Below are 27,822 nucleotides of genomic sequence, written 5' to 3'. Positions count from 1 at the left end.
TGACCGTGGTAGGGGTAAAAATACTTGGGTCGACATTAGTCTGGTTGGTATTCACTCACTGCCACAAACCCTCTCGGTGGCTTGCGGGGTCCTGAAAAACACTAACACTCCATGTTTGACTCATCTTACAGAATTAATGTATTCTTTTCCCCATTGCCGAACTGTAGCTTTAAGTTTTCATAAAATGAATATGTTGTCCCCATTTCAAAATCTTTTCCTTCAATTTTCTCGGAATTGATCGGGAATCATCTTCATCTTCTGCGATATTCAACTTGCCATCCGCAAACAACGGTAAAGATAAAAATTACGTCTTAAGTAATATTTCCCCATGCCTATTTGTGGGCACTTCACTAAGATACAGTCTACGTGTGGGCGACCTGTGATTAACGAAGCATTTATTATACCTTCCTTTCTATTTTCTTTAATTCAGGAAATTCAATCTTCCCAGCCGAGGTGTTCCAAATGCTTCCCTGTCTTGGAGGGGACCCCAAGGGATTGGGCATCGGGAATGGAATTACAACCCCCCCCCCGGTCTCCCTCCCCCCCTCCCGATGCCGCCGGGGTCGCCACCGGCGGATGGCATCCCAGATACGCGTTGCTTCCCGTTCTCACGGGCGACGCTCATTCACTCATTCCATGCCGAGCTGAAATTCGCGAAAAAGGATGCCGGATGCAAAGCGACGAGTGATAAATTAAAAGCTCTCGAACATTCAGCGAGAAATATTTTTCTTTTTCCCATTCCTTCGTGCATTCGCGTGCATCTTCGATTGGAGTAAGTTCCCATGCACGAGGCCTCATCTCCCAAATGCACCAATTCACTCATTTCGTGTCAAATCGTATTTTTCAATATTATATCGGAAAAATGCTTTTACAATGCGAAAGGAGGGTCACCTGATACGTAATAGTATTCAATGGCTGTCAGAGGTTGCCTAAAATTGAGCCTTTCTAATCGGTATGCATATGGATTCGAAAATCATGAGATTCTTGAAAAATAGGAAAGATTGTAACTAAGCATGAAAGAGGCTGCTATGAGAGTTATGGAAGGAAACAGCAGTTCACGAATTCGGGCAGTGATTTCATGGGTAATGGACGACGTGGTGGGCACATGAGGAGATGGGAAGATTTGGCTCCGAGGCATTTGCAAGATGGGGGAAATTTTTTACAAAAGCGAGGAAAAAAATTATTAAATGCTGCCCATGTGGAGAGTAGGGGTTTGCGGATCAAGTAACTGGTCCTTGAAGCTTGAGTAGGTTTAAATATTTTGGTTTTTAAGATGCCGGCGTGGTAAGATTGGTGGGAATAAGTTGGGCAAAGAGAAAGACGATTGGGTTTTTAATATGGCGGAGGAAGAGGACGAGGCAGGCGCTGATTGATATTCGGAGAAGGCGAAAATAGTGGATAGGGTAAATATTTAAAAGTAGTGAGAAACTGGGGGGAGGAGGGAGTATACCTTTGGGTGAACCTTAAAAGGAAGATGAAAGAAGACAATTTGCTTTTCTGCGTGGATTTTTTTATTACAACCTAAGGTTTGTTACAGCGTAACATTTTTAGGTAGCGCTGTAATGAAACGTAGATCGTAATAAAAGAATTCTAGGTGGAAAAGCAAAGTGTCTTCTTTGATGATGAAGGATTTCCACTACGTTACGCCTGAAAATGTGTCATTTAAATAGAAAGAAATCGGCATTTAAGACGGAATGAAATGCTGGTGGATGGCCCGAGTAACTGAAAATGGAAATGATATAAGGAGAATAGGAGGAGGTAGGTGATAATCGGATTCTATCTCAAATAATCGGATTGCTTTGAATAAAATGAACTGCATGCGGTGGTTAATCCTTATCCGGGTTACGAGTTAACCAAACCAAATACCGCACTGCAATTGAGCAGTCATTCCTCCTTCCAAAAGATAGGTATTTATTCTCAGAAGCCTAGCCTCTTCCATTTTATGTTTCCTAGAGGTTGTCTCAGCTTTCATATTGGTCCCTTCTTCAGATAAACTCGAGGGGAGTAGGTTTATTTTAAACGCGTTTCCGGTTCCAGATGGAATTTAATGGCAGGGATGATTATGGTGCTGTGGTCGCCCTTTCATGATGCTGCAGGATGAATTGGCTCCGAAAATCGGCTCATTTCCTCCTCTCGACGGCGCTTCTTCGGACGTTTACCGACGAGCGCTCGCTCGCCGGGCGGGGGGGGAAGGCTCGATGCGACTGAATGTGGGCGCGGAGACATGAGCCTCGGAGGAGAGGGCGTTTGCTCGCTCTTTCAACTCCCTATTCTTCCCATTGGATGTGTTCGCGTCGCAGATTCTCTTGTGAAACTATGTTTCTCTCCTAAACGTATGTTTTTTAAAAAGGAAAAAAATTCCGAAAATTGCGTTCGAGAGAAACTCTTGCATAAAAATGCGGCGGCAGCCCATCCGAGTCTCTCCAATTGTGTGGTTTCTATCTCTTTCACACATTTATTTATTTCTCACATCTTAAAGGATGGCAACATTTTACGCAGTGTTTGCGAATCCTCGCTAACTTTTCGGACGTTTCGTTAGTCTTTGATTTTGAAACTGATTCGAAACCATTAATTTGTATTATTTCAAATGCTACTTCGAGGTTCAAGAGGTCCAATTATAATTTAGCCAAAGGAAAATAATGAGACGTAATGCACGATTTTTGCATTAAATATTAATTTTATCAGGACCGCGTGATTCAAGATTATAGTATGATAAGTAGGCATAAATGAGGAATTTTGACTTCGGCAAAATGCATTCACTGAATGAAATTTTGTTCTTAATGTCCCCCAAGTGTGGATATACCTAGAATAAATCCGAAAAATTAACTACAAAAATAATTATATAACCAATCACGTCGAAATACGTCCACATATACATTAAGATCTCAAGTTTTGCATAAAGCATTTTGCCAATCCTTGGAATTGAAACTTTTGATCATTAGGATTGAAGCATAAATATGTCACGCCACATTAGCTTGCTTGTTTACTGGAGAAGCGGGCAAGTTACCGAGGCGGATGGCGCGGCATTCTCTCCGTGGAAGGCGAACCTACGAGAGATTTCCATTCGCGTATCCCAAAGGACGAGCCATGTCTCATCGTTAGCGATTTAATCGATTAGGGTCTCCCGGAGAGAAGAAGTGCGAGACTTTGGGGGGATATATGCACGCGGAATGGCTTGAACCAAGAGGACGGGGAAGTTGTGATAAGTTGAAATGTGATCTCTTTCACCGTCCGGAAGAAGAAAAAATGATGAGGCCGACACCACAAATACAAATAATGGTTGTCCTGTTAAACTATGTTGAGTTTCATGCCAAGATTTTAAAAAACACCTTCATATTCCATAGCGCTATGCCACTGCAACCAATTGGTGGTAATATAGTATTTCTTCATTTAAATAGAAAATAAAACAAAGGATATTAGGATTTAGAGAAAGAGAAAGGCTAAGTTAATCGTTAAAACGAAAGGGGAAAAACTAGATCTGTTTGGAACAGCTCACCAAGTCTAGAATTGATGAGGATCAAGATAGTCAAAGTAGTGAGGACGTGAGGAGAAGAATTGCGCTTGGCAAAGGGGCTTTCCCAAGGAGGAGGGAGTTAATGACGGGGACGTTGAGTAAGGATATTAAGGAAAGATTCGTAAAATCTTTGATATGGAGCGTAGCTATGTACGGCGCGGAAACGTGGTCATTGAAACAGGAGGACAGACTTAGATTGGAGGCTTTTGGAATGTGGGTGTGGAGAAGAGTGGAGAAGGTGAAATGGACAGAGAAGAAAAACAAAAGAAACAAAAAAGGGGGTTGATGGGAGAAATCATAAGGAGATAGGAAAATAGATGAAGGACGTTGGCAATGGTGTGTTGAAGGCTATGGCATTGTGGGTAGGAAGTTACACAAGCGAGGAGGGGTAGGAATAGGATAGGGATGTTGGACTGTTGGAATGTAGGATATACGTATTAAACTGAGAATGTGTTCGTAGAATTTCTCCTCTTCATCTTCTTATCTATCACCCTTCATTCTGTTGGCACGGACGTCTTCGACGAAGACGTCGGCGAAATTGAGACCCTCATACCTCTGTTTATCTATCTCTCTATTTTCCATTTCCTAGTTCTCGTAGATCTTCATTTTTGTCCTTCCCCCGTCATTCTTCACCGCTTGGTGGATGATATCCTTCCTCTCTGGTCCTCAAATAACTATCCTGCCTCTCAAAGTACCCTGTTAGTTTCTTATTTTCGCATATGCTTGCCATTCGATTATTCTCCTCCCACACTTCGAAATACTCATCACCCATTCACTTTGCGTTCATCATTCTTTGGTCTCACCACATTTCCATCGCTTTCAATGTTCCGTTCTCTCCTCTTCCTGTCGTCCACTCGACTCCAATAAAGTACCCTCCGTACGTATGTTTCAATGAATCACTTCCTCACGTCTGTGCTAGTATTATTCACTGTTTGTGGTCACTATATATCTTCTCGTTACTCTCCCCCCGTTGCAAACTACTAGCAAGGCTGGGGGTCTTTCATCCTTTGATCAGAACTCTTCCACTTGGTAATCTGTGCCTTATGTCTTCCTTGTCTTTTTTGTCTTAAAATCAATTTTGAACTTACTATAAGTTTATTCTAAATTATCCTGAGAAGGCACTTTTAATAATGGACGGAGCTTTGTATTTTCAAATGCAAAGATGAAGTTCATTAAAAATGTCCCCGTCATTTTGGTATTTGTCGTCTTGGAATGAGCGGAATGCTGTCCATTGGAGGCCTCAGCACATCTTGGAGGGTTGAAGCCAAAGGCGAGGTTTCGGCGCCATAGGTATCTCCCGGTTAAGTCGACGCCTCATTGACCTCAAATCCCTTTCTTCGAGAGGCGGTGGCGCCGATGGGATCATGACGGAGAGCGAGCCCTCCCTCCCTCCCGGAGTTGGGTGGGAGGGCATGACGGGAAGCGGGATGGGTCGGGGGTTAATTAAGGGGTCTCTGGGGAGAGAGAAAGGGATCACTCGGGGCAGGGCACACTCCTAATTATCTGGTCACGTGATCATCTCCCCTTTCCGTAGGGGATTCTTTGAGGCCGCCGTCGCGGGTTCCCTGCCTGAATCGCGCCCTCTTGAAGCGGAGGACCGATCGGGCGAGGCGGGGATTCCTCGCTTGGCCGGGTAACCGTTCCGTGGAGTTCCGGGCGCCACCAGTCGAATGATGGTGCTCCAACGGGACAGCGGACTGAGGAAATTAGATCGAGACCCAAAATGTGGGCCTTCATCAAATCGCGTGGTCGACTAGCCTAATCCTGAGTTCTTTTGGATTTTCCGTGAGAGACATAAAGCGAAAAATATTTTATGATTACATGCGTACGATCGGGTATCGCGTGCGGAGCATTTTTTGAGAAAAATATCTTAGCAAAGTATGTCGTTTCAAAATAAAGTTAATATTATTTATCGTATAAGTATGATTATTATTGGTTTTCTACCGGCTGAGGTCGGTTTAAATGTTCACGGACTAAGCAGCGGTAAAACGGTACATTTCCTTGCCTTTCCAGCTAAATGATGTATTTCTAAGAGTTCTTCTACGGAGACTGCTAATAACGTTGTGAGATAACTTGGCTTTTGGAAAGGAAAGGTTAGCAGGGAATTTATTGGACCATTAATGGTATTTGTAAAACGTTGTGAAGAAAGAAGAATATAAATTTCTGTTCGGTCAATAGGGAAAATCATTCAATCGAATAGAATGCAATAAATTGATGAGTACACTGTAGAAATATGAAATGACAGATGGCTTATTAGAGATTTATAGAAGCAAAAAATGCCGCCGTGAAATTTTGCAAAATGAAAACAGTTTTGTTTGGCAAAGATAGAGGAATGCGGAAAGCCGCTGACTAAATTTAATTTATAATTGCGTCTGGGGCATGTTTGGTAGCAAAGAGGAAGGGATATTTTTGTCAATGCGGAAGGTAAAATGGATCAGTTTTCCTGACGATGCGGTGGAATAATCGAGCCATGTCTTTCGCTTTTTTGGTTTTCCCTTGCTTCACGTTTATTTACTTCAAAGTCGTGATACACTGACCGGTATTTTCAGCGGGCAAGATAGGAAAAGCAAACCGTTACTTCTTGCATTCATCCATTTGAATTGCTATATGAATAAACAAAGAACTGAGTCATGTCAAGAAATAATGCGTATTGACGGTTGTTCATACCCTTGGACACGCTTGCGCTCGGTTCAGCAAGGAAGTGGACTAATGGGAACGCATGCTATTGAATGGGAGGTGTTTATAAGACGACCAAAAATATCGACATGAGGCACTCGCGACTCGCCGCAAGTGCCGACTGCCAACATGTTGCCTTCTGCGTGCATTTCTAGTTGACCCTTGTCCCCGCAATGCGTGTGGACCCATGCGTTAGAAACATCCGAGGACTCGGATTTCCGACGGTCTCACCCCGCGGTAGTCTTCGCAAGGTGTCATCATGATAACGGAAAAGCTTTTTGGACCTTAATCATATTGTAATCGTTAGAGTATACGTCACAGCAAAACAAACGTTTTTCCTGAATTTGTATTCCGCTTTATGACTTCTTGTCGACTAAAGCGCGCAGTATTCTCCCAAGGAGAGTTGTAGTATTCATAGGGATTCCATTCAGGAAAAACACCAAGTAAGATCTCTGAAAATATTTACAGGTCACTCAGGCAGTCACTATTCACCAGACGCTGGAAGGGAGGTCGTTGGTGAGGTGGAAGGGGGGAAGGTGCGCGGTGAGGGCCGGCGGGAGAAAGGGTTCGTTGTCCGTGTGGTCTCGCGCCGCGAGGGGTGGGAGTAGGTCTACGCCGCCCATCGACTCCGCCTCGGACCCTGCCCTCCTCCTCCCCCGTACCTATGTCTGCCACCTGCTGCACACCAGGGAACGCCGGCGAACTCGCACGACCCTTGGCGCCCGCCGATATTTACGGCGGCGGCGCCGAGCAGGTGCCGCCTGGGGGCTCCACCCGTCCCTGAAAAACGACTCTCGTGCGATTCGAAACGGTCCGAGTGCTTGACTGTTTCCCGGTTTACGCACGCATAAATTTTATCTCCGTTGACTTTGTTTATATCGAATTAAATGTATTTACAGCTGCGAAAAAGTACACTAATCTATCCGAGACATTGCCTATCAACGAATTCACAGCAATGCGAGGCTTGTCCAATAAGTAATTTGGGTTTTGAAATAAAATATGAACCTAATGACAAGACTAAGTTTTATCATAAACAACTGAAAGGCTAGTTCTTGAACAATTTTTTTACAAGTTTCCATAAAAATTGAGGTATTTATCATAACGATACGCTAGCGTTTCAATTCCATGTTATAAGAAATCTGCCGCCTGTCACAAAGCTATGCCGACCGCTACTGTGGTCCTCGTCTTAAACGATTGTGCGGTCATTTTCATACTGAATACACCGCTGCCTCACTTCGCCTTCACCCATTACTCACTTCACTCATTCACTCCGTCTCCGTACATTATTCAAAGTTTGCCCGTGTATTCCAGTGGGCTTGTGTTAGTTTTTTGCCAGTAAAAACCTGATCACAGCTCGCACTTCACAACTCGCGGGATTGTTCTCTGGAAGCCAAAACTAGGGTGTGTGGCAGGAGGTTTATACACGCTAGACCAGAATATTTTAACGCCTATTTATTTATTTTAGTACCCTGCAAGCCACCGCCGGGGTGTTTGGCAGGGGTGAAAAACACCAGGCTAATTTTCACCTGAACACGACACTACCATGGTTGTACAATGTTATTTTGAAGCCTTATGGTTCTTGGTAAAAATGTAAATCTATCCGTTCTACACTTGATCCTTCGAATTTTAATGACATGATCTTGTCTACCGTAGTACAATTGGGGTAAATATTCGTTTTCAACATCACTGTTAAAGAGACGTCCTTCCAATTCATGTAAGAGCTTCAATCTTTAAGTTAACCTTCGCTCCGTGAGCGATCCACAGCCTAGCTACGCTAATATTTTCATACGCTACTTAGTTTATCAAACCAACGTTTTACAAATCTAGCTCCACTACGCTGCACGCGATCCAATTCGGCTATCAATCCAACTTCGTAAGGATCCCACATACTTGCAGCATATTCTAAATGAGACCTAACCAGTGAAAGATAACATTTCCCTTTGACCTTTTCATCACATTTACCCAGTATCTTCTAATAAATCCTAATATTTTGTTAACGTGTCTATACATTCCCCGTTTGTTTTTCATTCAGGAGAGATCGTGAGTACGTTTACGAGCCTACGGAGTAGCCCAGGAGCCTCGTAACACCATAGGTATTTAATCGACTCCACACTTTCCATATTGGGATCCCCCATGCAGTAAGCGTTCGGGTGGGAATCGCTCCTTTTCCGAATATTCATCCCTAAGATTTTTTTTAGGTTTAATTCTAATTGCCAAGTGGCACACCGGCGTTGTATAGTCATCGTTGTATAGTCATATTAGGTCATCTGATAAAGCTACTGTGTCCTCAGGATCACGGATATTATCGTAAACCATTGCATCATCAGCAAATTAACGTATCTCACAAGTGACTGCGGAGTCAATGTCGTTAACGTAAAGTACGAATAAAAGAGGTCCGATGACACTTCCCTGGGGAACACCTGAAGTAACTTCCACTGAATTTGAGCTAACTCCATCTATCACCACTTTTTGCACCCGACCATTCATAAAGTCTTTAACCCAGTCCAGGATATTTTATCTATGTTATATGCTTCTGGCTTTGCGAGTAGTTTTCTATGAAGTACTCTGTCGAAGGTTTTCTTCAAATCTATAGAAACCGCGTCCACTGGCACATTGCTCTCTCTCGATCTAAGAATATCATGAACAAAAAGCTCAAGTTGCGTCTCACAGGATATACTCTTTCGGAAACCGTGCTGATTTTTCATCAATAAATCCTGGCCAACGAGATGTCCTACTATAGAACTAGCGACTATGTATTTTATGACTTTCCATGATATGAATGTGTGGGAAATAGGTCTGTAATTGCTCGGTTCCTCATTGTCTCCGTTTTTAAATATTGGTGTTACGTCAGCCGTTTCCCAATCTCTCAAACCTTGTGATCTACCAGCGCCTTAGAAAATATTATTTCTAGATACGGCGCAATTTCCGAAAATAGATCCTCAGATATACGAGCGGGTATTTCATCCGGCCCGGAGGATTTAGTAGGCTTAAAATTTTTCAGAAAACGTTTTATTCGATTATATGAGTTTTTAATTTTGGGCATCAGTTGACCGGGACGATTTGGTAACCTTATCGGAGATATTCTGTGAGATATTGGTGAAGACGCTTTGAAAGAAGGAATTTAATAGGTCAACCTTTTCCAAAATGCTGTTCACACTTTTCCCTTTATCGTTTTTTAGTGTTGAATTATATCCCTGAGTATCTGTGACGTGCAACCAAAATGCTTCGGATTCTCTTTAAGGTTTTCCGCTAAACTTTAGCTTTTGAAATCACTAAACGCGTCCCGAAATTCATTGTTGATATTTTCCCTAGATATCTTGTTATCATGATGTAATTTCTGTTGCCGCTTGAGATATCATCCTTAATATTTTTTGCATTGCGTAATAATATTGCATTAATAAGGAGATTAATAGTTAGGGAAGAAAGAAATATTCAATATGGTAAAAAGGGGCGCATTTTAACCTTCGTTGATGATAAAATTCTACAGTGATTCTTTTTCCAGCCAGTGCTCAATGTTTGATTTAACTAAAGCTTCGAGAAAGCATGGATAGTGGCTAATAGTAGTTGAGTCAAGCCGCCATTTTTACAATCGTATCAAGGAATTTAGAAATTGAAATAGAAATAGCACATTATTGTTTTAAATATTAGTTCTCCTCATTACTTGTGTACGAGTTCATAGCAATAATGCATTTTTTACTGAGGAACACCCTAAGAATTCTACATTAGAGCGTATGATAAGTAAATTGTAAAATTAATAAATACGGGATAATTTATGGAAATGCGTTGCTGAGAACCTGGAAAGGTGAAATTTTACGCAATATTCATTTCCCTGAAAATATTTTAAGTATTCAAATTGTAGAAATTCTGGAGTAAAGTCTGAGTGGATGCTTTCTTTTTATTTAAAAAGTTGTATACAATTCTAAAATGGAATGCATAAAATGACCGCAGCAGTCTGTAGTATTAATACGTTAATACTTCGTACGATTCCTCATAAGCTAGACTTAAAATACTCATAAACACGGTGTGGCTCATTTAACAGTGCGAACCTAAAGAATATAAGAGGACATTAGTAGCATATGTCAACGTATGTGTTGATAAGAAAATATGGGTTTGCGGGTACATATGACTGATATATTTTATTGCCATGAATCATTTACGTTTAGTTGCTCTGATTAATGTTTCATGACGTGCAGAGCAATCTTTCTGTGATTAGTTAGGATCAGTGACGATTGCAGAGTGTTGGCAAGTTGCTCTTTTGGCGGAGTTGGTGCGAGTGTCAGCTTAGTTAATGGCGTTGAGTCACTTCGAGGTCCGATCGCAATTCTACAAAAGGGTGGGGGCCGATAAAACATGATTAATGGAAAGGTTTCGCCGACACATGAATCAGCGGGAGCAAGTTAAAAATAGCGACATTGGCGTCGCCTGCACCCGAAATTCAAGTAAACAGGAAATCACCGAAATTCTCGAATTCCCCTTGGCTGCTTGCGCCCCTCGATCGACGCGTACGGAATTTTAACTCCAACTTTACGGTGCGAATGCTCACTTTCATTTATTTACTCGTTTCTTACGTGGAGGTCGGGATTGCCCTCAATGTGATTTGCAGGATTTTAGGAATCCAATTAAAATTGAGATATTATCCCCACAGTTGAATACCTGTGAACTTGTTACTATTTCGTAGGATTTTTTTCAGTTTTCTACGAGCACATTATGCTATAATTTCATGGTACTTGTATTTTATCTAATGTATTCTTTACCCAGGTGATCATTCTCAAAGCATCATGCGACAAACTGTCTTGAACTGACGGAATTTATTAATATTGGAAAAACTGAGTTCAAGGTTTTCATGGAGAGTATCGGTAATAATTTGTTCTTGGCGTGTGCGTGGAGAGCTGAATTCAGATCGTGTCGGTTAAATGTGCGCAAGATCGCAGGCATCTAATTGGCATTGATAGCATGACACGGCACACCATTATCACTGAAAATTTGGCGATGCGTACGATCTGAGCTAAACCCGTCCCTAAGGTCTTAACGGACGATCGAGAGCAGAGTCAAGTGTCTGTTTGCGAAAACCTACGGCGACGTAATCACAACGATTCCCCAACCCCTTTACAGTCCCGACTTGGCACCAGCAGACTATTTTTTATTCCAAAAAGTTAAATATTCCGTCAAAGGACACCACCCTAAGGGTTCTAAGTGCCCTCAAAGAAGGTTGCGCGCGTACCCTAAATGACCTTCCGGAATCCGCCTACCAGGGAGCCTTCGAGTCGTGGAAAGCCGCTGGCGAAAGATTGCCGACCCTCAAGGGATATACTGTGAAGAAATTTGAGGATTCGTAGCAATATCATTGATAAATAAATATATTTTCCGAAACTTTTTATACAGAGCTTATATAATGAAATGTAACTTCATTGCGCATTTATTTGGAACCCCAGCGAACAGCCTTACCCTGAGGGCATTCCGTTCAGGGCGTCCATATACCGTTGCGTGAGATTGCGAGAATAATTCACAAATTTTGTTTATTGAACTTTAGAATAACATTTAATTTCTTCCACTTTTTGTGGTGACCAAAAGAACTAGTACTTGTACCTCACTGATGTTATTTCCTTCTTCATGCATTCATACATTTAATCACCCTTTATTTCTAAAAATTTGTTTTCTCAGGCGTAAGTTTATGGAATTTGCATAACATATTACCTGATAAATAAATAAATTGAAATGTAATGAAAAAATTGACTTTGTAATTCCACATACTTTATTTTAAAAAAACACGACCCAGGTTTCGACGTTGAACGTCATCATCAGGTGGTCCTCATAGAAGGACACTGGCTATAAATACCTTCTGATCATAGGAGGGGGGGGATTGTAAAAACATGTGTAAAAAATAAGAACATAACATTCCTCTTTGCAAAACACTTCATCGAAAGTGACCATAACAGTGACTTCGTGACAAAAATTATTCATTTTGAAAATGAAGGTCAAAGGCTCGATGCTTTGGAGCAGTTAGAAATTTTTAAATGTGTCCGTTGGAAAGATGATCTTGCCAAGGAAATTTTGTATCCCTCCCACTCCCCACTCTTAGACCTACCACTCTTTCAAGTCAAAAATGTAATTCTCTTTTCTTCCCAGCAGCGTTGTAACCTTTTTACCCCTCCAACCTCCCTCTCTGACCAACCCCCCCCCCTCCTATGATCAGAAGGTATATATAGCCAGCGTGCTTCTATGAGGACCACCTGATGATGACGTTCAACGTCGAAACCTGGGTCGTATTTTTTAAATAAAGTGTGTGGAATTACAAAGTCAATTATTTCATTACATTTCAATACCCTTTATTTCGTCCAAAATTTCTTCCAGCCTCTTCCATGCCCGCTCAAAATTCTATCAATTCCATTTCCACCTTGGCAATTTCGGTGTCACTTACTTTTGTTTTCCTCACCCACATTTTCTGCTTTTATCGTATTACACCCGCCTCCTTCCTCTATTCAGCCACTGCGTTTAAGGCGTCGTCTTGAACCATACTCTCTCTCCAATTTACTCTTTCGATTGCTCCGCATCTCAAATGCCGCCTGTGTTTGACCACCCTCAAGCCTCCGTAATCTCGTCTCGGGACCTCATGAAACTAGATTCAGTATTAATGCTTACTGCACTAATCTCATCTGTATATATTCGCTTGGAGTGCATACAATCAGTCCCCATTCGGCAAATGTTTCCTTAGTCAAAGCGGTTCTATCTTAGTTCTATGGGCGATTATTTGCGGTGTGGTTGCATTTGCGCGAAGGTAAGTTTGAGAAATATTTAAAGTTGCTTTCAGCATATTCAACCGCCACTTCAAACTCACCACGGTAACTATATTTCTTCCAAGTACTGCAAAGGGTCCCAATTACTAAAGATGTAATTGACAGTAATCCTTTTATTTTTAAAAAAATTCATAATATTAAATTAAAAACAACTACAAACTCAACGCATACCTGATTAAAGAATTCCATGCTTTACAAAGGTCACAAAGTACATCCAAGAGCGTCACAAGACCCCATTCCGCAGTTGCTAAATGTCTTTGCTTAGATATCTGATTGAGGTTTGTGATTTTCAATTCAAAGCTTCGTTGAAAGGATGTCCGCCACGGTGGATGCCACTTCCCGGAAAGCTCAAATGACATCTCCAGGATCCAAATTGCGCTCCGCACTGATTGCATTGCTCCCCTCGAACCGGAGTAATTTAACCTGCCAGTGACGTGAACATTATTGGGAATGAAGACTTGTGAAACACGGGTATATCTGTAGCCAAAGCAATGGAATTTCAAAGGTAATATTTCTAACATTCATTGACAGAAACTAAAACGAATTCAAAATTGTGTGGATAGAAGTAAAGTGAAAGAGGCTAAATAAACTGATAAACCGCCCTCACGAAAACGCAGAAAGCAATTGATCAGTGTGTCACGAACTTAATGCGCGTTAAAATGCATTGGAATGAAGGCCTGGCACTTATTTCATCGGGCATGAAGAATGATGAATGAAAGCGAAATCTTTGGGAAACTAAGCTCCTCACGTACTTTGATTTATACCAATTCAGAACTTGCCTCGGAAATAGCTGTGAGGGTGGACTTGATCTAAGTGCATTTGACAATTGCGTCTAAATGCATTTCACTGCAATAGGATTTGATAATATTTCAGCGAAAGGGTTCTTGATTAATCATTGGAGGGTTCTAGGCTCATATCTCGTTTAATTACTCATGGGAACTGAATCATTTATAAATAGGCGATATGATTATCTGGTACTGAATGTAATTAATGCCGAATAACGGCACATGGGAACAGTATGGCGTTAGAAGCTGGGTATTATTTAGGCCCTGAACCGTTATTTTATGCTGATGTAGCCAATCTTACGCTGATGTAGAATATTTTTAATTTTTCTGGTTAATTACGATGCAATTTCACTTCATATTTATTCATTATATAAATATTTACTAATGTTAACCTGTAATTTTTGTCATTTAATTTTTGCAAATTTAAGCTCCTCGAATGGATACTGTAGTATCGTATAGTATGAAAATGTTCCGAACTCTTATCATGTCTTCCATAAAAATTATTTCGCCAACTGCTCCGATGCTTTTCGTAAATTATACCTTATTCTCTGAGCTATCTACGGTGGGATTCTCTTCCAGGATATGTAATCAGAATCGCATGGCTGCCTATCAGTTCCCTGGGATTCCGGAATCAACTAATCAACTTTCGTAACGCAAAATGGCCCCCAAAAATTCTCTAGCAAGCAGCACTCGATTTAAGAAGGATCGGATAATGCACACATCTGCCAATACATTGGATATATCGACCAAATGCGATTATTATATATATATATATATATATATATATATATATATATATATATATATTTGGGTCGCGGTAGTCCAGGGGGTAGAGCGTTGGACTGCTGACCGGAGGAGCCCGGGTGAACTCTGCCATCACCTACCAAACCGACCTTCGGGTTGATTACTGTGTTAATGGTTTTATACACACATATATATATATATATATATATATATATATATATATATATATATATATATATATATATTATTATTAGGTAATCTACCGGTAAAGGTAGGTTTTTGGATGGACACAGCTACTAAATAAATACTCAACTCAACTGAGCAGTGATATCCGTATAAAATACTGTGGAACACGTAAGAATCGCATTGGATCAAGCATTGCAAAAGAAGGATGGTAAAAAAGGCTTTTATTTATTCAATAAACGCATGAGATATTTGCAGTAAAAATTCGTAAAAGGAGTAAATAAATGAAGAAGCGTTATTTCCCACCATTCAGACAATTTCTAGTCTTTATTTCAAAGATTAGGCTTCCAATATGTTTCGTCATAATGTATGCAATTTTTGTGGAACGTTCCTTTTCCCTCCCTTAGCGTTTCTATTTTATTACGTGTTTTAATAATTTATCCTCGCGAATGGTTTATTTTATTCTGACTAGTATACTATATGATTCAACATGTAGTTTCCATTTTTGTGTACCCCCTTATGCTTTTCCGTTCAAATTTATAAAGCATCACTTTTATAACCATTTCTTTTCTGATGTCTGAAGTTGCAAACTGTTTTTCGCCAGAAGTATTTCAATTTGGACGACCTCATTTTTTTATGAAGTTTTTTCTGGATGAATATACAGGTATTTCTCTGCCCTGTATGAAAACTGTCAGGTTGATTATCTTGCAGAAATTTTTAATGTACTTGTTAGGGTATCGTTTCATATGTTCGCAGGGAATTTTATTTATTTATTTTTTATCCTGCAATCCACCGCTAGGGTGTGTGGCAGGGGGTGAATACACAGCAGACTAATTTTTACCCGAACATAACCCTACCGCGGTTGGACAATGCTATTACTATCCCTAATTGTTCGTGGAAAAATATGACATATTAAATCTATCTGTTCTAAACTTAATTTGTGCTTGGTCCTTTTAGCATATACCTGGCATCGCATACTAAGACGTTTAAATATAGCGCCCGTTCCATTTGTTGACTGTTGCTCGCTATCTTTGAGAGTACTCGGTCTTTCCTTTTGAAAGGAAACATTTGCCTCTTCAATTGCAGAAATTTCACGATGTGAAAGTCCTTGCCATTGACCGGGTCTCGGGTTAGATTTCCGTGTTTTAAAAAATGAAAGAAGACGTTTCTGTAGGTTTATTGGACAAAGCACTTGGCGGGAATTCTGGGAATCCGGGTTCGAGTCCCGCTCAAAGCGAAGGATTCCTAAGCTGTGAAATGTATGCGATCCGATGCTCCTCAGCGGATGACTCTGGCAGAGTTACTGTCGCGCCACCCGCATTTCTTTAAACCTAATCTAAAGAAGTATATTGGATGTAAATTAAAGAGGGATAAAGTATTTTGAGATACTATATATTATGGATCACCTTTTGTATTTTATAGAATTATTCGGCCATCGGCAAGTTTCATGCAACTCTTTGGTAGAATAACCATATTTCACATGAAATTCATTGCAAATAGGAACACAAATCCTCTGCACATTGCTGTCATTGTAATTCTACGGCTCAAAGTATGGTTAATGTATGAGTGCACGGGCTGAACAACGATGCAATTATTGTCCCTCCCAGCAAAACACAACCCAGCATTCTATTCTACAACAGGCCCCTCTTCATCTCCATGTACTTCCTCCCTTCATTCCGTTCGACATCCCCATCCTATTCTTGTCCCTACTTCCTCGTTTTCCCAACGTTCCGCCCTCTACAACAATCTTCAACAACCCATTGCCAATCAATAAGCCGTTAGTCTATTTCTTCTGCCTCCTTATGACTTCTTTCCTCTCTTCTCCCCCGCCATGCCTGCCACTTCCTCAGGGTGGTGTTCGATTGACCCGTGTCCACCGTCGCAGTTTTCGAGAGAACTCCCCTTTCGTCCCCTCTCCAGCTGGTCCACAGCAGACTCTGAATTTGACACTTAAATACGCATCCGTTGAACTGCGTCAAAAAATGCTAGTCATTCGAGCAAATATATGATTGTCGAAGATGCAAATTAGTAAAATTCCTGCTGGACAATTTTCTGGAAATTAAAATTAGTTAATTACAGTCATTCAGTGTATTCAGATTTTGTGATCCAGTTCCTTTGATCCCTGCCTCTAATAATTTCAATCTGTTGGTCCCTTTGATGGAAGCATCCCAACTTTTCTCCTCGAGAAAATCTCCCTCAGTAGCAGCCCATACAGTTACTCTTTTGAACCCATCATCTGAATCATCTATCAGGAACCAACGCCCATCGAAAAATAAGGTCCAAACATCACGAAACCATCGTTATTACAGAGATATTACTTTACCTTTTCGCAATCAAACTATTTAGGAACGGGTGGTTGAAGTACTCCACTGTAAATTCAACATTAGGGCAGTGGGCATAAAAAAAGAGTTCGGTCTTTTTGTCAGCGATAAGTTCATCAGTGTTATGTTCGCTATCACTGGGCATTGCGTGCCAAAATTTAGATATCGCACAATCTCTGCGTTTCCCTTTCATTTCTTTCAGTCACAAAATTATTTGACTACCAAATAGCCAGATTTAAGCTTTGATTCTGTTCTCGATAATGGCATGCATCACATTTGGTAATTCCATCAAAAATTTATGGTAATGCAATAGAATTATGGATAAAATCTATATTTATTCAATTATTTGTTGCATTATGGAATTAGAAAAGATAGGAAGGCAAATTTTAATGATTTTTTAGTCTTTTTGTCCGAATTGGTCAATGTATAATATGGGTAGACATATAATCGGTATAGTGTGGTTAATTATTGGGAGATATTCAGGACTCTCTTAGGATTCCTGCAATGTTTTATCTTGTGCTATATGATATCGTGGATAATGGTTAGATGTCCCTTAAGCTTTTTGTAATTCTACTTTTACCATCTCAGGTGAAACGGAGCATCATGCTGAAGATGGCGGACGCTTGCCAGGAGAAGTCCAACAAACAGACGAGGTTCCACGAGATGTACGTCCAGCGCCACAACAATGTCAGGTAAGATGCATTTCTCATTCAAATTTGTTTAAACTTTGCTTCAACCATTAAATCCTGTCCCGCAACATTTAGGAGTTGTTTGGTCACACAAATAAATTAGGTGAACTTATAGCTGCAGGATCATGAATCAGTAGAAGCAACTTTAAGAATTGAATACTAGTTTTGCAGATTTAACGTTTATTAATGTTATTAGGATACAACCTTGTTCTACAGTGGCGTGAAGCTGATAAGAAAACAAAGCAAGAATATAGATCGCACTAAAAAAGGCAGAAACTCACGCGAGAGTAGAATTTTTGGCGGTGCGGCTACCGTCTTCGTTAGAATATGTTTTGTGAAAATTCTTTGGTTTCATTTTGCGAAAGAGGTTTCGCAGGATTGAAAGTTAACGGAGGCCGTTATGAGTAATCAAAGTGCAATTGGAAACTTGGTTTTTTCTATGACTACATTATGACTAAATTATATGCTAGGAAAAGCTTGGCATTTCAAATTAACAACATATTTTCTTCCTTTCAATGATGGAGAAATTTTAACATTTTGACTTCTGCAACCAAAAAGCTAACGAGCCAGGGATTCAAAATTCCATGGTTTATTTCAAACCCAGAAACATCTGCTTCAGAAACCGTTTGCCAAAATTAAAGAATATTAAATCCGAGACAACTGTCTTTCTCTCTTGGGTCAATATTCATAGTGTTTTGAACTTTTTCAGCTAATTCAAAAATGAATAAAGGTCTCACCCCACCCGGTGGTAGCTTTTCGGGGATCATGTCTGCCGCTGTACCAGCAGAATCACACCAAAATCGATCATGGCGAAGGTATGGTATTGTTAAGGGGCGCAGAATTACAGCGGTAGGCAATGGATTACGGAACCCTGGCGGTTTAAGATGTAAGGAGCTCCGAGGGATCGGCAGTGGGAAACAGAAATTGGGGAGTGACTGCCGGACAGCAGTCCTCGGATCAATAAGCCTTGGTGGTGATCAACTGCGATGGAGGATGTGCTAAGTACTTGCGAAATCTATTTTTGGCGTCGCATAGCTTAGTCCTTTATTTTGCTCAGGTTCCTTTCGCCCAATCTAATGTGGTGAATTTGAACATTGCGCCCAGGCCTTATGTGAAATATATTTTTAAAATTTATATATTTCATCTGTTTATGATATTTAGACCAAAACTATAACTCAGGGTACACTAAAATCGATAACTCGCCTAAAAATAAACAAAAGGTTTTAACCCATGGTTCAATAAGTCCCGGCATTGTTCAGTAAGTCCCGCAACTAACTAAGAAAACAACATTTGTTTCGCAAAAGTCATTTTTATTCATTCACATAATCACCTTCAAAAGATGTCCAATCATTCCATCGCCTCTCTACCTTTTCGATGTCATGCTTGTAAAACGAGTTGTCCTTGTCCTCAGAATAAGTTTCAGTTGCAGCGATGACTTCCTCATTCTTTTGCCAAATCTTTTCCCCTGGAGCATCTTTAATGAGATCACAGCAAACAGCCAGTAGCAGTCGCTAGATCCTGCATATGTTGGGTGGCGGGGAAGCAGATTGAGGCCCAAATCGTTCAATTTGGCCATTGTTTCCAGCGACTTGTGGCGCTGTGGTGCATTGTTTTCATGAAAGATGATTTTTTACTTCTTCATTTGCGGTCGTTTTTTTTTGCGATTCCGTCCTTCAAAAGCACCAATAACTCAGTGTAATAGTTTCTATTGATAGATTTTCCCTCTTCAAGGTAGTTGATGTAAATTATACCTAGTGCGTCCCAAAATATATTTCGTTCAATAAAGACCGGAACTTATTGAATAATGGTTTACACTTAGTACTGCCCGCCTTCCGTAAATTCGAGCACATGATGTAAAACAATCCTCAGTGAGTGTAAATACGATTTTTTGACGGTGGTGTTCTGAATTTTAATGGCCGGGACTGATTATGATTCCCAAGGGATGAAGCGGAAATTCTTGAAGTGCGGTTTGGATGAACTTTGCCCTCCAGCTGTGAAGTAGGGAAAATGTGCGCTCGGTTTTTCTCGAGAATTTTAGAAATACGATATCGAGGGAAGGCCTTCCCTTTAGACCTCCGGAGAAGTTAACTTCCCGACTTGGGCCGGGAGAGTTATGGCCATAGATATATCACACGGATATGTCTGAGGATTCGAAGTTATTTTGCGAATCCAATGAGATGAGGCTCGCGATGCATTGTATTTTTCGGTAGAGTTCAGTATGCCCTCTCAGTTCTGGTGCTTAACAGCGGCAGATGAACAGAGAGTTAATTTCAATATGTTTTTAATCATCTGGCTTTGGAGCAAGATCTTACTTAGTTCTCATGGGATGAGAACGAATGAATTGTTTTCTTAGTTTCCAAAGGTTGAATAATGGAGGGGTGCAAGGGCCTCGCCCAAGGGGTCTCCAAAATGCTCGTTGTCAAAATAAATCTGGAGCACCTGCCGATTAAACGACGACTCCAACTGACGGCTCAAAGACCTCCTTTGACGCCTCGCCCACGGCGAGGATGCCGCCTCCTATTCCCCGGTGGCCATTCAAGCCCGGCCTGCGTCACCGTCCGGAGCGCTCATATTCATATGTGTGCCTCATTTACTGTCCCGAGGTTATCCACCGGACACTCAAAGTCTCGATGACTAATCGATGTTGGAACAATTGATAGGTTTTTTGTTAGCTGGAGATGAATAACAGCACGATAATTAGTAGTCACGGAAATTGCTTTCCCCTCCACCGTGTTCTCCCTGAGCTTAAGATAACCCGAATAGGGGCATCTTTTCCTTCACTTTATCCGAAGGAGCGGCATCACGTCGAGTGCTTAGGTACGCTTTGAAATGCCTCTCATCGAATCCGCCATTTTGGAGTTGGTTAGTTGCCATGGGTACAACTATGGAGAAACTGTGTTTTCGGGGGAGGATATTTAGAAGATGGAGCTCTCGTCCGTCACAAAGGCGAAGGAGGGGAATTGTTGGCTCTTAAATCTGGCAAACCACTGCTCGTATTTTAGTGTTTGGGATCTCCGGCATCCGAACTTTTCTTGCGCTTGGCTGTGGACGTACTGGACAGATAATTGCCAAGCCATTATTTTAATAGCAGAAATATTCACATGAATACACGCATCGCCACTTTGCATGTAGTGCACTTATTAGTTTATGTATATATATATATATATATATTTTTTTTTTAACGATACTTCCCAAAAATTACTCTTTTCGAGTATCGAGTACTTGATTTAAGTACTTTTAAGATGTCAGCGTCAAGCGTCAAGCTTTATGCATGACTTCCATGTCGGAAAACTTGAAGTTATCAAAGTTCTTAAAATTCCTGTTGCCAATATTTAAAAAAATCGGGCCATTTTAATCCTAATGTAAATCGTATTTTTGCATCACTGAGGATTTACATTTTGTTTTCACGGAATTCTGCCAAGCAGAGCAGAAGTTTTCTTACAAGCGTCTGCCATTCTTATGAATACGCACGCACAGTTGGTGATCCTTCGAGAGATTCGTGGAGTCGAGAATAGTCGCTCATACGCTGAAAAACTTTTCTTGTTCGGAAACTTGATTATAATAAAATATACGGTAATCGAGCCAATATTTGGTTTGATAGGTGAGGGTAGAGCTCACCCAATGACAGCAGACCCAACGGCGTGCAAAACTCGCACATAATGCGTGGTAAGGGGGCAATTCCTTGTTCCCATTGTCCCGACTGTGGTTTCCAAAGAAGATCTGGTATCCGACAAATCACACAGCTTGGTAGGAGCTGAGGGACCCCAGAGGCGTTAATCGGAATCGAACCCGGTCCCTCCGGTCTGCAACTCAGCACTCTACTCTCTAGACTGGGTTAAAATATATTTTTTATCGTGATGAAAGAAATATTTCTTTCTGAAATAAATGTCATTTCGCCCCTCAGCTCTTTTGCGCATAATACTTGCAAAAATTAATACATAATATTAGAGAATGTTAATAGACGAGTAATTACGAAAGGAATTTTATTAAAAAAACAAAATCACTACCAACACTTAGTTTTAAAACTTAATTTCCATTCTATCCCATTAATAATTTGGTTTAAAATAAATTTTATATCAATGACAGTAAAACCGAATATTTGAGAGCATCGGCTGGACAGGGTGATATTGACTTCTCTTACGTTGAACTGAAGAAACTCTCTGTCCATTTAACTTTGTTAAATCTTGGGAATGATAATTGAGGTGGTTTCCCGTTGCTTTCCTCAATAGTGTTTTTAACGTGACACCATCACTTACTGGCCGCCCCACTGGGGTCAGACGCCATTGCAGCCGCCTCACTGAGGAACAGACGCTGCGTGGACTATCTTTCGTCTGGCTCCTAACCTTCGACCTATCTGGCATGGGTGACCCTACCAGGAGCAATTATTATTACTCCCGCCAGCACAGCTCTGGGGGTCATCGGAACGCACAAGCCCTTCCACCACGTCAAGGTTATAGTCCGATATATATATATATCTATATATATATATATATATATATATATATATATATATATATATATATATATATTTATTTATATTTATATACCATATATAATCCTCCAAGCGATGATGTTTTATAATGGCACAAATGATTTGAAAAATAAGCCCTGTATTGCTTTCTGGAACAATGTATCGATAGCTATGTACTTTTACCTAGGGCTGGTACCATAGGTACCGTTTGCCAATGATTAGAACCTTAGGTATTTATCGGTTTAAAGGTAGCCGCACCCACGTTAAGTTATATACTAACCATGGACGGAAAACAAGCGACGACCGTGTTCATCACCGTGGCAACGCAGTACCCTGGCGAATTATTTGGTTTCTTGGGCATGAACTGCGCCAAGCGCCTCTTCACTCGAAAGGATTCATTCTCTCTGACGCTCGGGGGTCCCCTAATGACCGAGGCACACCAGCTGTTAGGCCACACGGCTTTAGACCTGGAAAATTTGGCCGGGAGAATTTCAGGGCGGCCTTACCCTGTTTACGCCCGGGAAACCGCATGCGGTGCGGAGGAAGGGCACGGCGGCCCCTTAATACCCCGGAGGCGCGATTTCACACGCCGTGGGACTTAGCTGAGGGATGGGCTCCGTAAGCCTCGGCCATCGGGTCAATCTCTTCGTTGATAATTAATGGTTTCGTTGTCCCAATATTACGCCGGCAGCAAATATTTTTCCACATAAACGGGGAAATAGGTACAATACTATTTCCAAGGCCTACATACTATATTCTGAAGATACATCTGGGGGAGCCGCTTAAGTATTCATCGTCAAGTAAAATTCGCAGTCCTGAATAAATGATACTTCATTTAATGCTAAGGACGAAAATAGAATATAGAGTTATTTTTGTATATTTTAAGATATTGAATAATTTATGAAATCGCTTCGGGGTTATTGATATAACCTTTAGGGATGTAGAATTTAGAGTCAATGCCCAGGAACTCTTTGTTTCGCAGCTTCCGTTCCGAATAAATCTCAAAATCAGTACTCGTCCATAATTCATTACGGTCTTTCACAAATTTCCGCACGTGACTTTTCATAAACATTATTCCAAAAAATGTTAATAATCTCTTTTCCCGTAAAAAATATCTGCAAATGCTTTTTCCAAATAATTTAATTATCATCGCAGAAAGTATTTTCCTATCGAAAATCGAACCCGCATGGAACTGATCATTATTCGGGGAATTTTAGCCACGAAACAATGAAAGCAATCGCGCCATTTACCGGAGCACGGCCTCGACCGACCGATGCGTTATTTACCTGCTCCCTTATAATGCTCCGTATCATCATCCCATTTTGTGACCCAGAATTATTCGCCGTGTCGTATCGGAATATTTTCCTTTTCCTCTCCCCCGAGAACCCTTAACGAGGGGTCGATCGGAGCGAGAGGACGTCAGGGCTTCGAATACATTTCCCGGGAAATAAGGTGAAGGGATTCTTTTCTTACCGACGGTTCTCTTCTCATTTATTCGGCGACAAATCCGTTTATTATGTCTCTAACTTCCCGCCTCGGTGGCACGTACATCTTGTTGGAGCTCCCTCTGCCCTTTCACCGCCTCTCCACCCTCCTCCTGAACCCTTAGCGACCCCCCCCCTCCCTCATTCCCTTTGGCCGCCCCCTCTCCTCCTCGCAAGTGCGCGGCATCTCGCCGTGAGTTTCCCTTTTCGAAGGAAGCGGCGCCGGTCGTGTTCTTGCTCGCCAATATCCATTCTCTCGGCCGTTCGGCGAGACGGCAAGGTGCCGCGAGGCCAAAATTAAACACAAATAACCCGGCCCGGGAAAAAGGGTCGCCCGTTTTGGAATCCATGTGGGCCATTTATCCCGGCCTTAGGGCTCTTGTGGTTTACTTTTCCTCGTTACTTGTATTGTTTGGTAGTTTACCGTTCAAGTTCATTTTGGATTAAAAATTGAGCATTGTATCGAGCGCAGCACAGCAGTAAATTAGCATTGCAATTGCGACCTTTTACTAGTTCTCCTTTAGAGCTTGGAGCGTTGACTTGGAGGAGACATACCCTTCTGTTTGTTAGCATTAGTAGTTATTATGCATAAAGCATTGGTCTTCTCGTGATCGATCAAACCCTCCACTACTCCGTGTTGGCGATAGAAAATGTGCCATAGAATTTTAACGATCTTCTTTAATTGGCAACTAGTTGATAAAGATGAGTTATAAAAGTGAAATGCTTCGTTTTATTTGCACAATGGAATCCATTTTCTTATTCGATGAGTCTCTAAATAATGAGAATAATCGGATTATCTGTACCGAAGATTCTGTTATAAAATAATGTATTCATATGAATTAGGCTGTGGATACACTATGCGAGAAGAAGGTTAAGTTACTGGCACATGAAAAATATATAAAATTAAGTCTCCCGTTATGGAAACCAACCTTTTCTCTCGTTGCTTATCAGGAAATAAAATAGACAATTTTAAGGGTATGTAAGTGTGTGCGTCTTTTTACATGTTCAAAACACGCACAATATTATCTCAAGTAGATGAGCGGTCGGTTAAACGTCGGATCTGGGGACCCCTGGCAAGCAGTTGGCATATAACTGGACTCCTAAGGTACTCCTAATACGAGTCCTCCACTCGTCGGAGCCGAGCACCGCATCCTCCTATCCATTCGTTCCTCCAGAATGCTGTCGTTTCCCGCTCCTCCCTCTCCCGACATCCTCCCTTCCACGTATCGGAGACCTCTACGCTAAACCCCGCCCACTAGTTACTTCAGGACGGCTTCTCCTCTTCTCCCGCTGTGTTTACTATTTTTTCCTTATCGTCATCATCATTCGTCTATCATCAGTTTCAAGGTCAGGTTTTTAAACGTCCACCTTTGCTCTAGGAGTCATTTTTTCTTGCTACTTTTTTCTTTACATATCGTCCTTCAGTATTTCTTTAACCACTCTAAGAACTTCTTTCTCTACGGTAACCGTATGCCTCCTAAATCCTCTAACTGCATACCATATCTGGCCATTTTCATTCGAAGCAGTTCTGGAATACTTTTCTCTTTGTTTTAAATTATTCCCTGAAAACATCATCAAGCTCTGGTTGGTCATTTCGTCCAAGCGTCTCGTGCATGGAGAGCGATATGGGATGTAAGCGTTATATGTATAAGTATTATTAAGATCAATGTAAACCTAACAAAAGTTTTGACGTTTTGGAGGAGGAAGGATAAGTGAAACGTTGAAATAGAAGAACTAGGAAAGCTAGAGAAGGTGGAACTGACCTAGATAACTCTGCTTTCGAAGTGCTTCGGATGAAGATGTTCCCAAGTGGATCAAGGGGCATGACTAAACGAAGGAAAATTGAGTTGAGCAAATTTACGGCGACGAGGGAATTGATGAGAGGGACGTTGGGTAAGGATGTTAAGAAAAGATTCGCCAAAACTTAGAAATATGGATCGTAGCTATGCACGGCGCGGAAACGTGGTCACTGAAGTAAGATGATGGAAGTAGATGGGAGACTTTCGAAATGTGGGTTTGGAGAAGGACGGGGAAGGCGAAATGGACAGAGAGAAAAATAAATGAGGAAGTGGTGGGTGAGGTATGGTGGGCGAGGGCGCATTGATCGGCAGTGGGATGTTGAATGCGGTGATTGAGGGGAGAATACTGGGCAAAAGAGGAAGGGGCAGGAACGGGATGGGAATGTCGGACGGGATGAAGGGAGGAAGGAAGGAAGTGTACGGAGATGAAGAACGGTTAGTTGTAGAGTAGGATGTCAAGTAGTGTCTTTTTGGATGGAGCTTCGAAGTTAATCGATAATCAATCTGTGCACAACCAATACCTATCTACGAGTAAAGTGCAAGAAACCCATGAGCATCATGATTTTAAGAATGAAAATATCTGAATCATTAGCTGAGAACTTGAATTCTTGGCCTTCGTCATGTTGCCAATATTAATGTCAACATGTCAAAAATTTAAAATTTTTGACGCATCTTTTGTCAAACTTTGTTCTCAATGCAAGATAATTTAACGCTTCAGGGACTAATTCAAAGAGGCTGTTTTATTATGTTGAATGGGTATAGCAACAAATAGTCCTCTACTATTCCAGCAGTCATTGCTTCTATATCTTCCGATGAAGACGGAGCAGAATTCCGTCGAAATGATCAAGAAATAACGTGTGAGTGATCTTTTTATGTGTTTCTATATTTTTTGTTGCTATCCAATTTATTATTCAACACTTCCGTGTTACGTCGACGAAATCATCTATATATATACTACCTTGATCAAAAAGTTCCCGGAATAACCACCGTGTGGCGCTCCCATCGTTCCGATTTGAGTTCTGTTTTTTTGTTAAATTGGTACATCTGTTGTTGATATTCTCTTTAAATCTTAGTGTCATAACTTGACATTTGCAAACGTTACGTAGCCAAGAGTATATCTATCTCTGTGTGTGTTGGCGATTTTTTACAATTGCAGAAATGGATTTAAATTTGCAACAACGAACTTGTATTAAATTTTGCGTAAAAAACGGATTTAGTGGCGCACGGACGTTGGAAATGTTGGAAAAGTGTTTCGGCAACGATTCTCTAAAAAAAACGGTCGTTTACCAGTGGCACGAGCGGTTCAGAAGTGGTCGTGAGTCAATCGAAGATGATGAACGCAGTGGCAGACCATCGACATCGAAAGTCGGTGAAAAAATTGATAAAGTAAAAGAAATGTTGGTCAATAACCGCAAATTAACCATCAGAGAAATAGCGGAGGACTTGAACATTGCCTATGGATCCGCCCAAGACATTGTGGTTAATGATTTGGGTTTCCGTCGTGTAGCAGCAAAGTTGGCTCCAAAAGACCTCAATTTCATGCAAAAAAGAGACCGTGTTGACGTCGCAAAAGACATGATTTGCGAGGCTGAATCCGATCCCACATTCATCAAAAGGATCATTACTGGAGACGAGACGTGGGTTTATGAGTACGACACGCAATCCAGACATCAGGCAAGTGAATGGCGTTCACCAAATGAGCCGAGACCAAAAAAACCACGTCGTTTTCAGTCAAAAAAGAAGGCAATGCTGACGGTTTTCATGGATTACAACGGTGTAGTGCATCATGAATTTTTGCCAGAAGGCCAGACAGTAAACAAAGAGTATTATTTGGGCGTTATGAGACGTTTGCGTGAAGCAATTCGCCGAAAGAGACCAGAAATGTGGGCAGAAAACTCGTGGATTTTGCACCATGATAACGCACCGTCGCACAGTGCTATCATTATTCGTAATTTTTTGACGAAAAATGCAACAAATACCATCCAACAGCCACCGAATTCACCTGATTTGGCTCCCTGTGACTTCTTTCTGTTCAATCGAGTTAAAAAACCATTACGGGGAACGCGTTTTAGCAGCCGAGAGGAAGTAATGGAAAAATCGCAGGAAGCACTGATGGACATACCGAAAACCGACCGTAACTTTTGCAAATGTCAAGTTATGACACTAAGATTTAAAGGGAATATCAACAACAGATGTACCAATTTAACAAAAAAACAGAACTCAAATCGGAACGATGGGAGCGCCACACGGTGGTTATTCCGGGAACTTTTTGATCAAGGTAGTATATATATATATATATATATATGTATATATATGTATATATATATATATATATATATATATATATATGTATATATATGTA

General features: G+C 41.1%; 1 protein-coding gene across 1 annotated transcript in view; it reads left to right on the top strand.

Moving 5' to 3' along the window:
* Positions 1-27,822, top strand: part of Ac76E (adenylate cyclase type 2 Ac76E) — a 935,623-nt gene that overhangs the window by 373,307 nt on the left and 534,494 nt on the right. Inside the window, exon 4 of the mRNA XM_071595784.1 lies at positions 17,606-17,709. Coding sequence (XP_071451885.1) covers positions 17,606-17,709 — 104 coding nt within the window. The remainder of the gene's footprint in view (positions 1-17,605; positions 17,710-27,822) is intronic.

Source organism: Hetaerina americana, unplaced genomic scaffold, assembly GCF_022747635.1.
Source record: "Hetaerina americana unplaced genomic scaffold, ioHetAmer1.1.p SCAF_7, whole genome shotgun sequence".
NCBI classification, from domain to species: Eukaryota; Metazoa; Arthropoda; class Insecta; order Odonata; family Calopterygidae; genus Hetaerina; species Hetaerina americana.
This window is presented reverse-complemented; position numbering and strand designations above follow the sequence as displayed.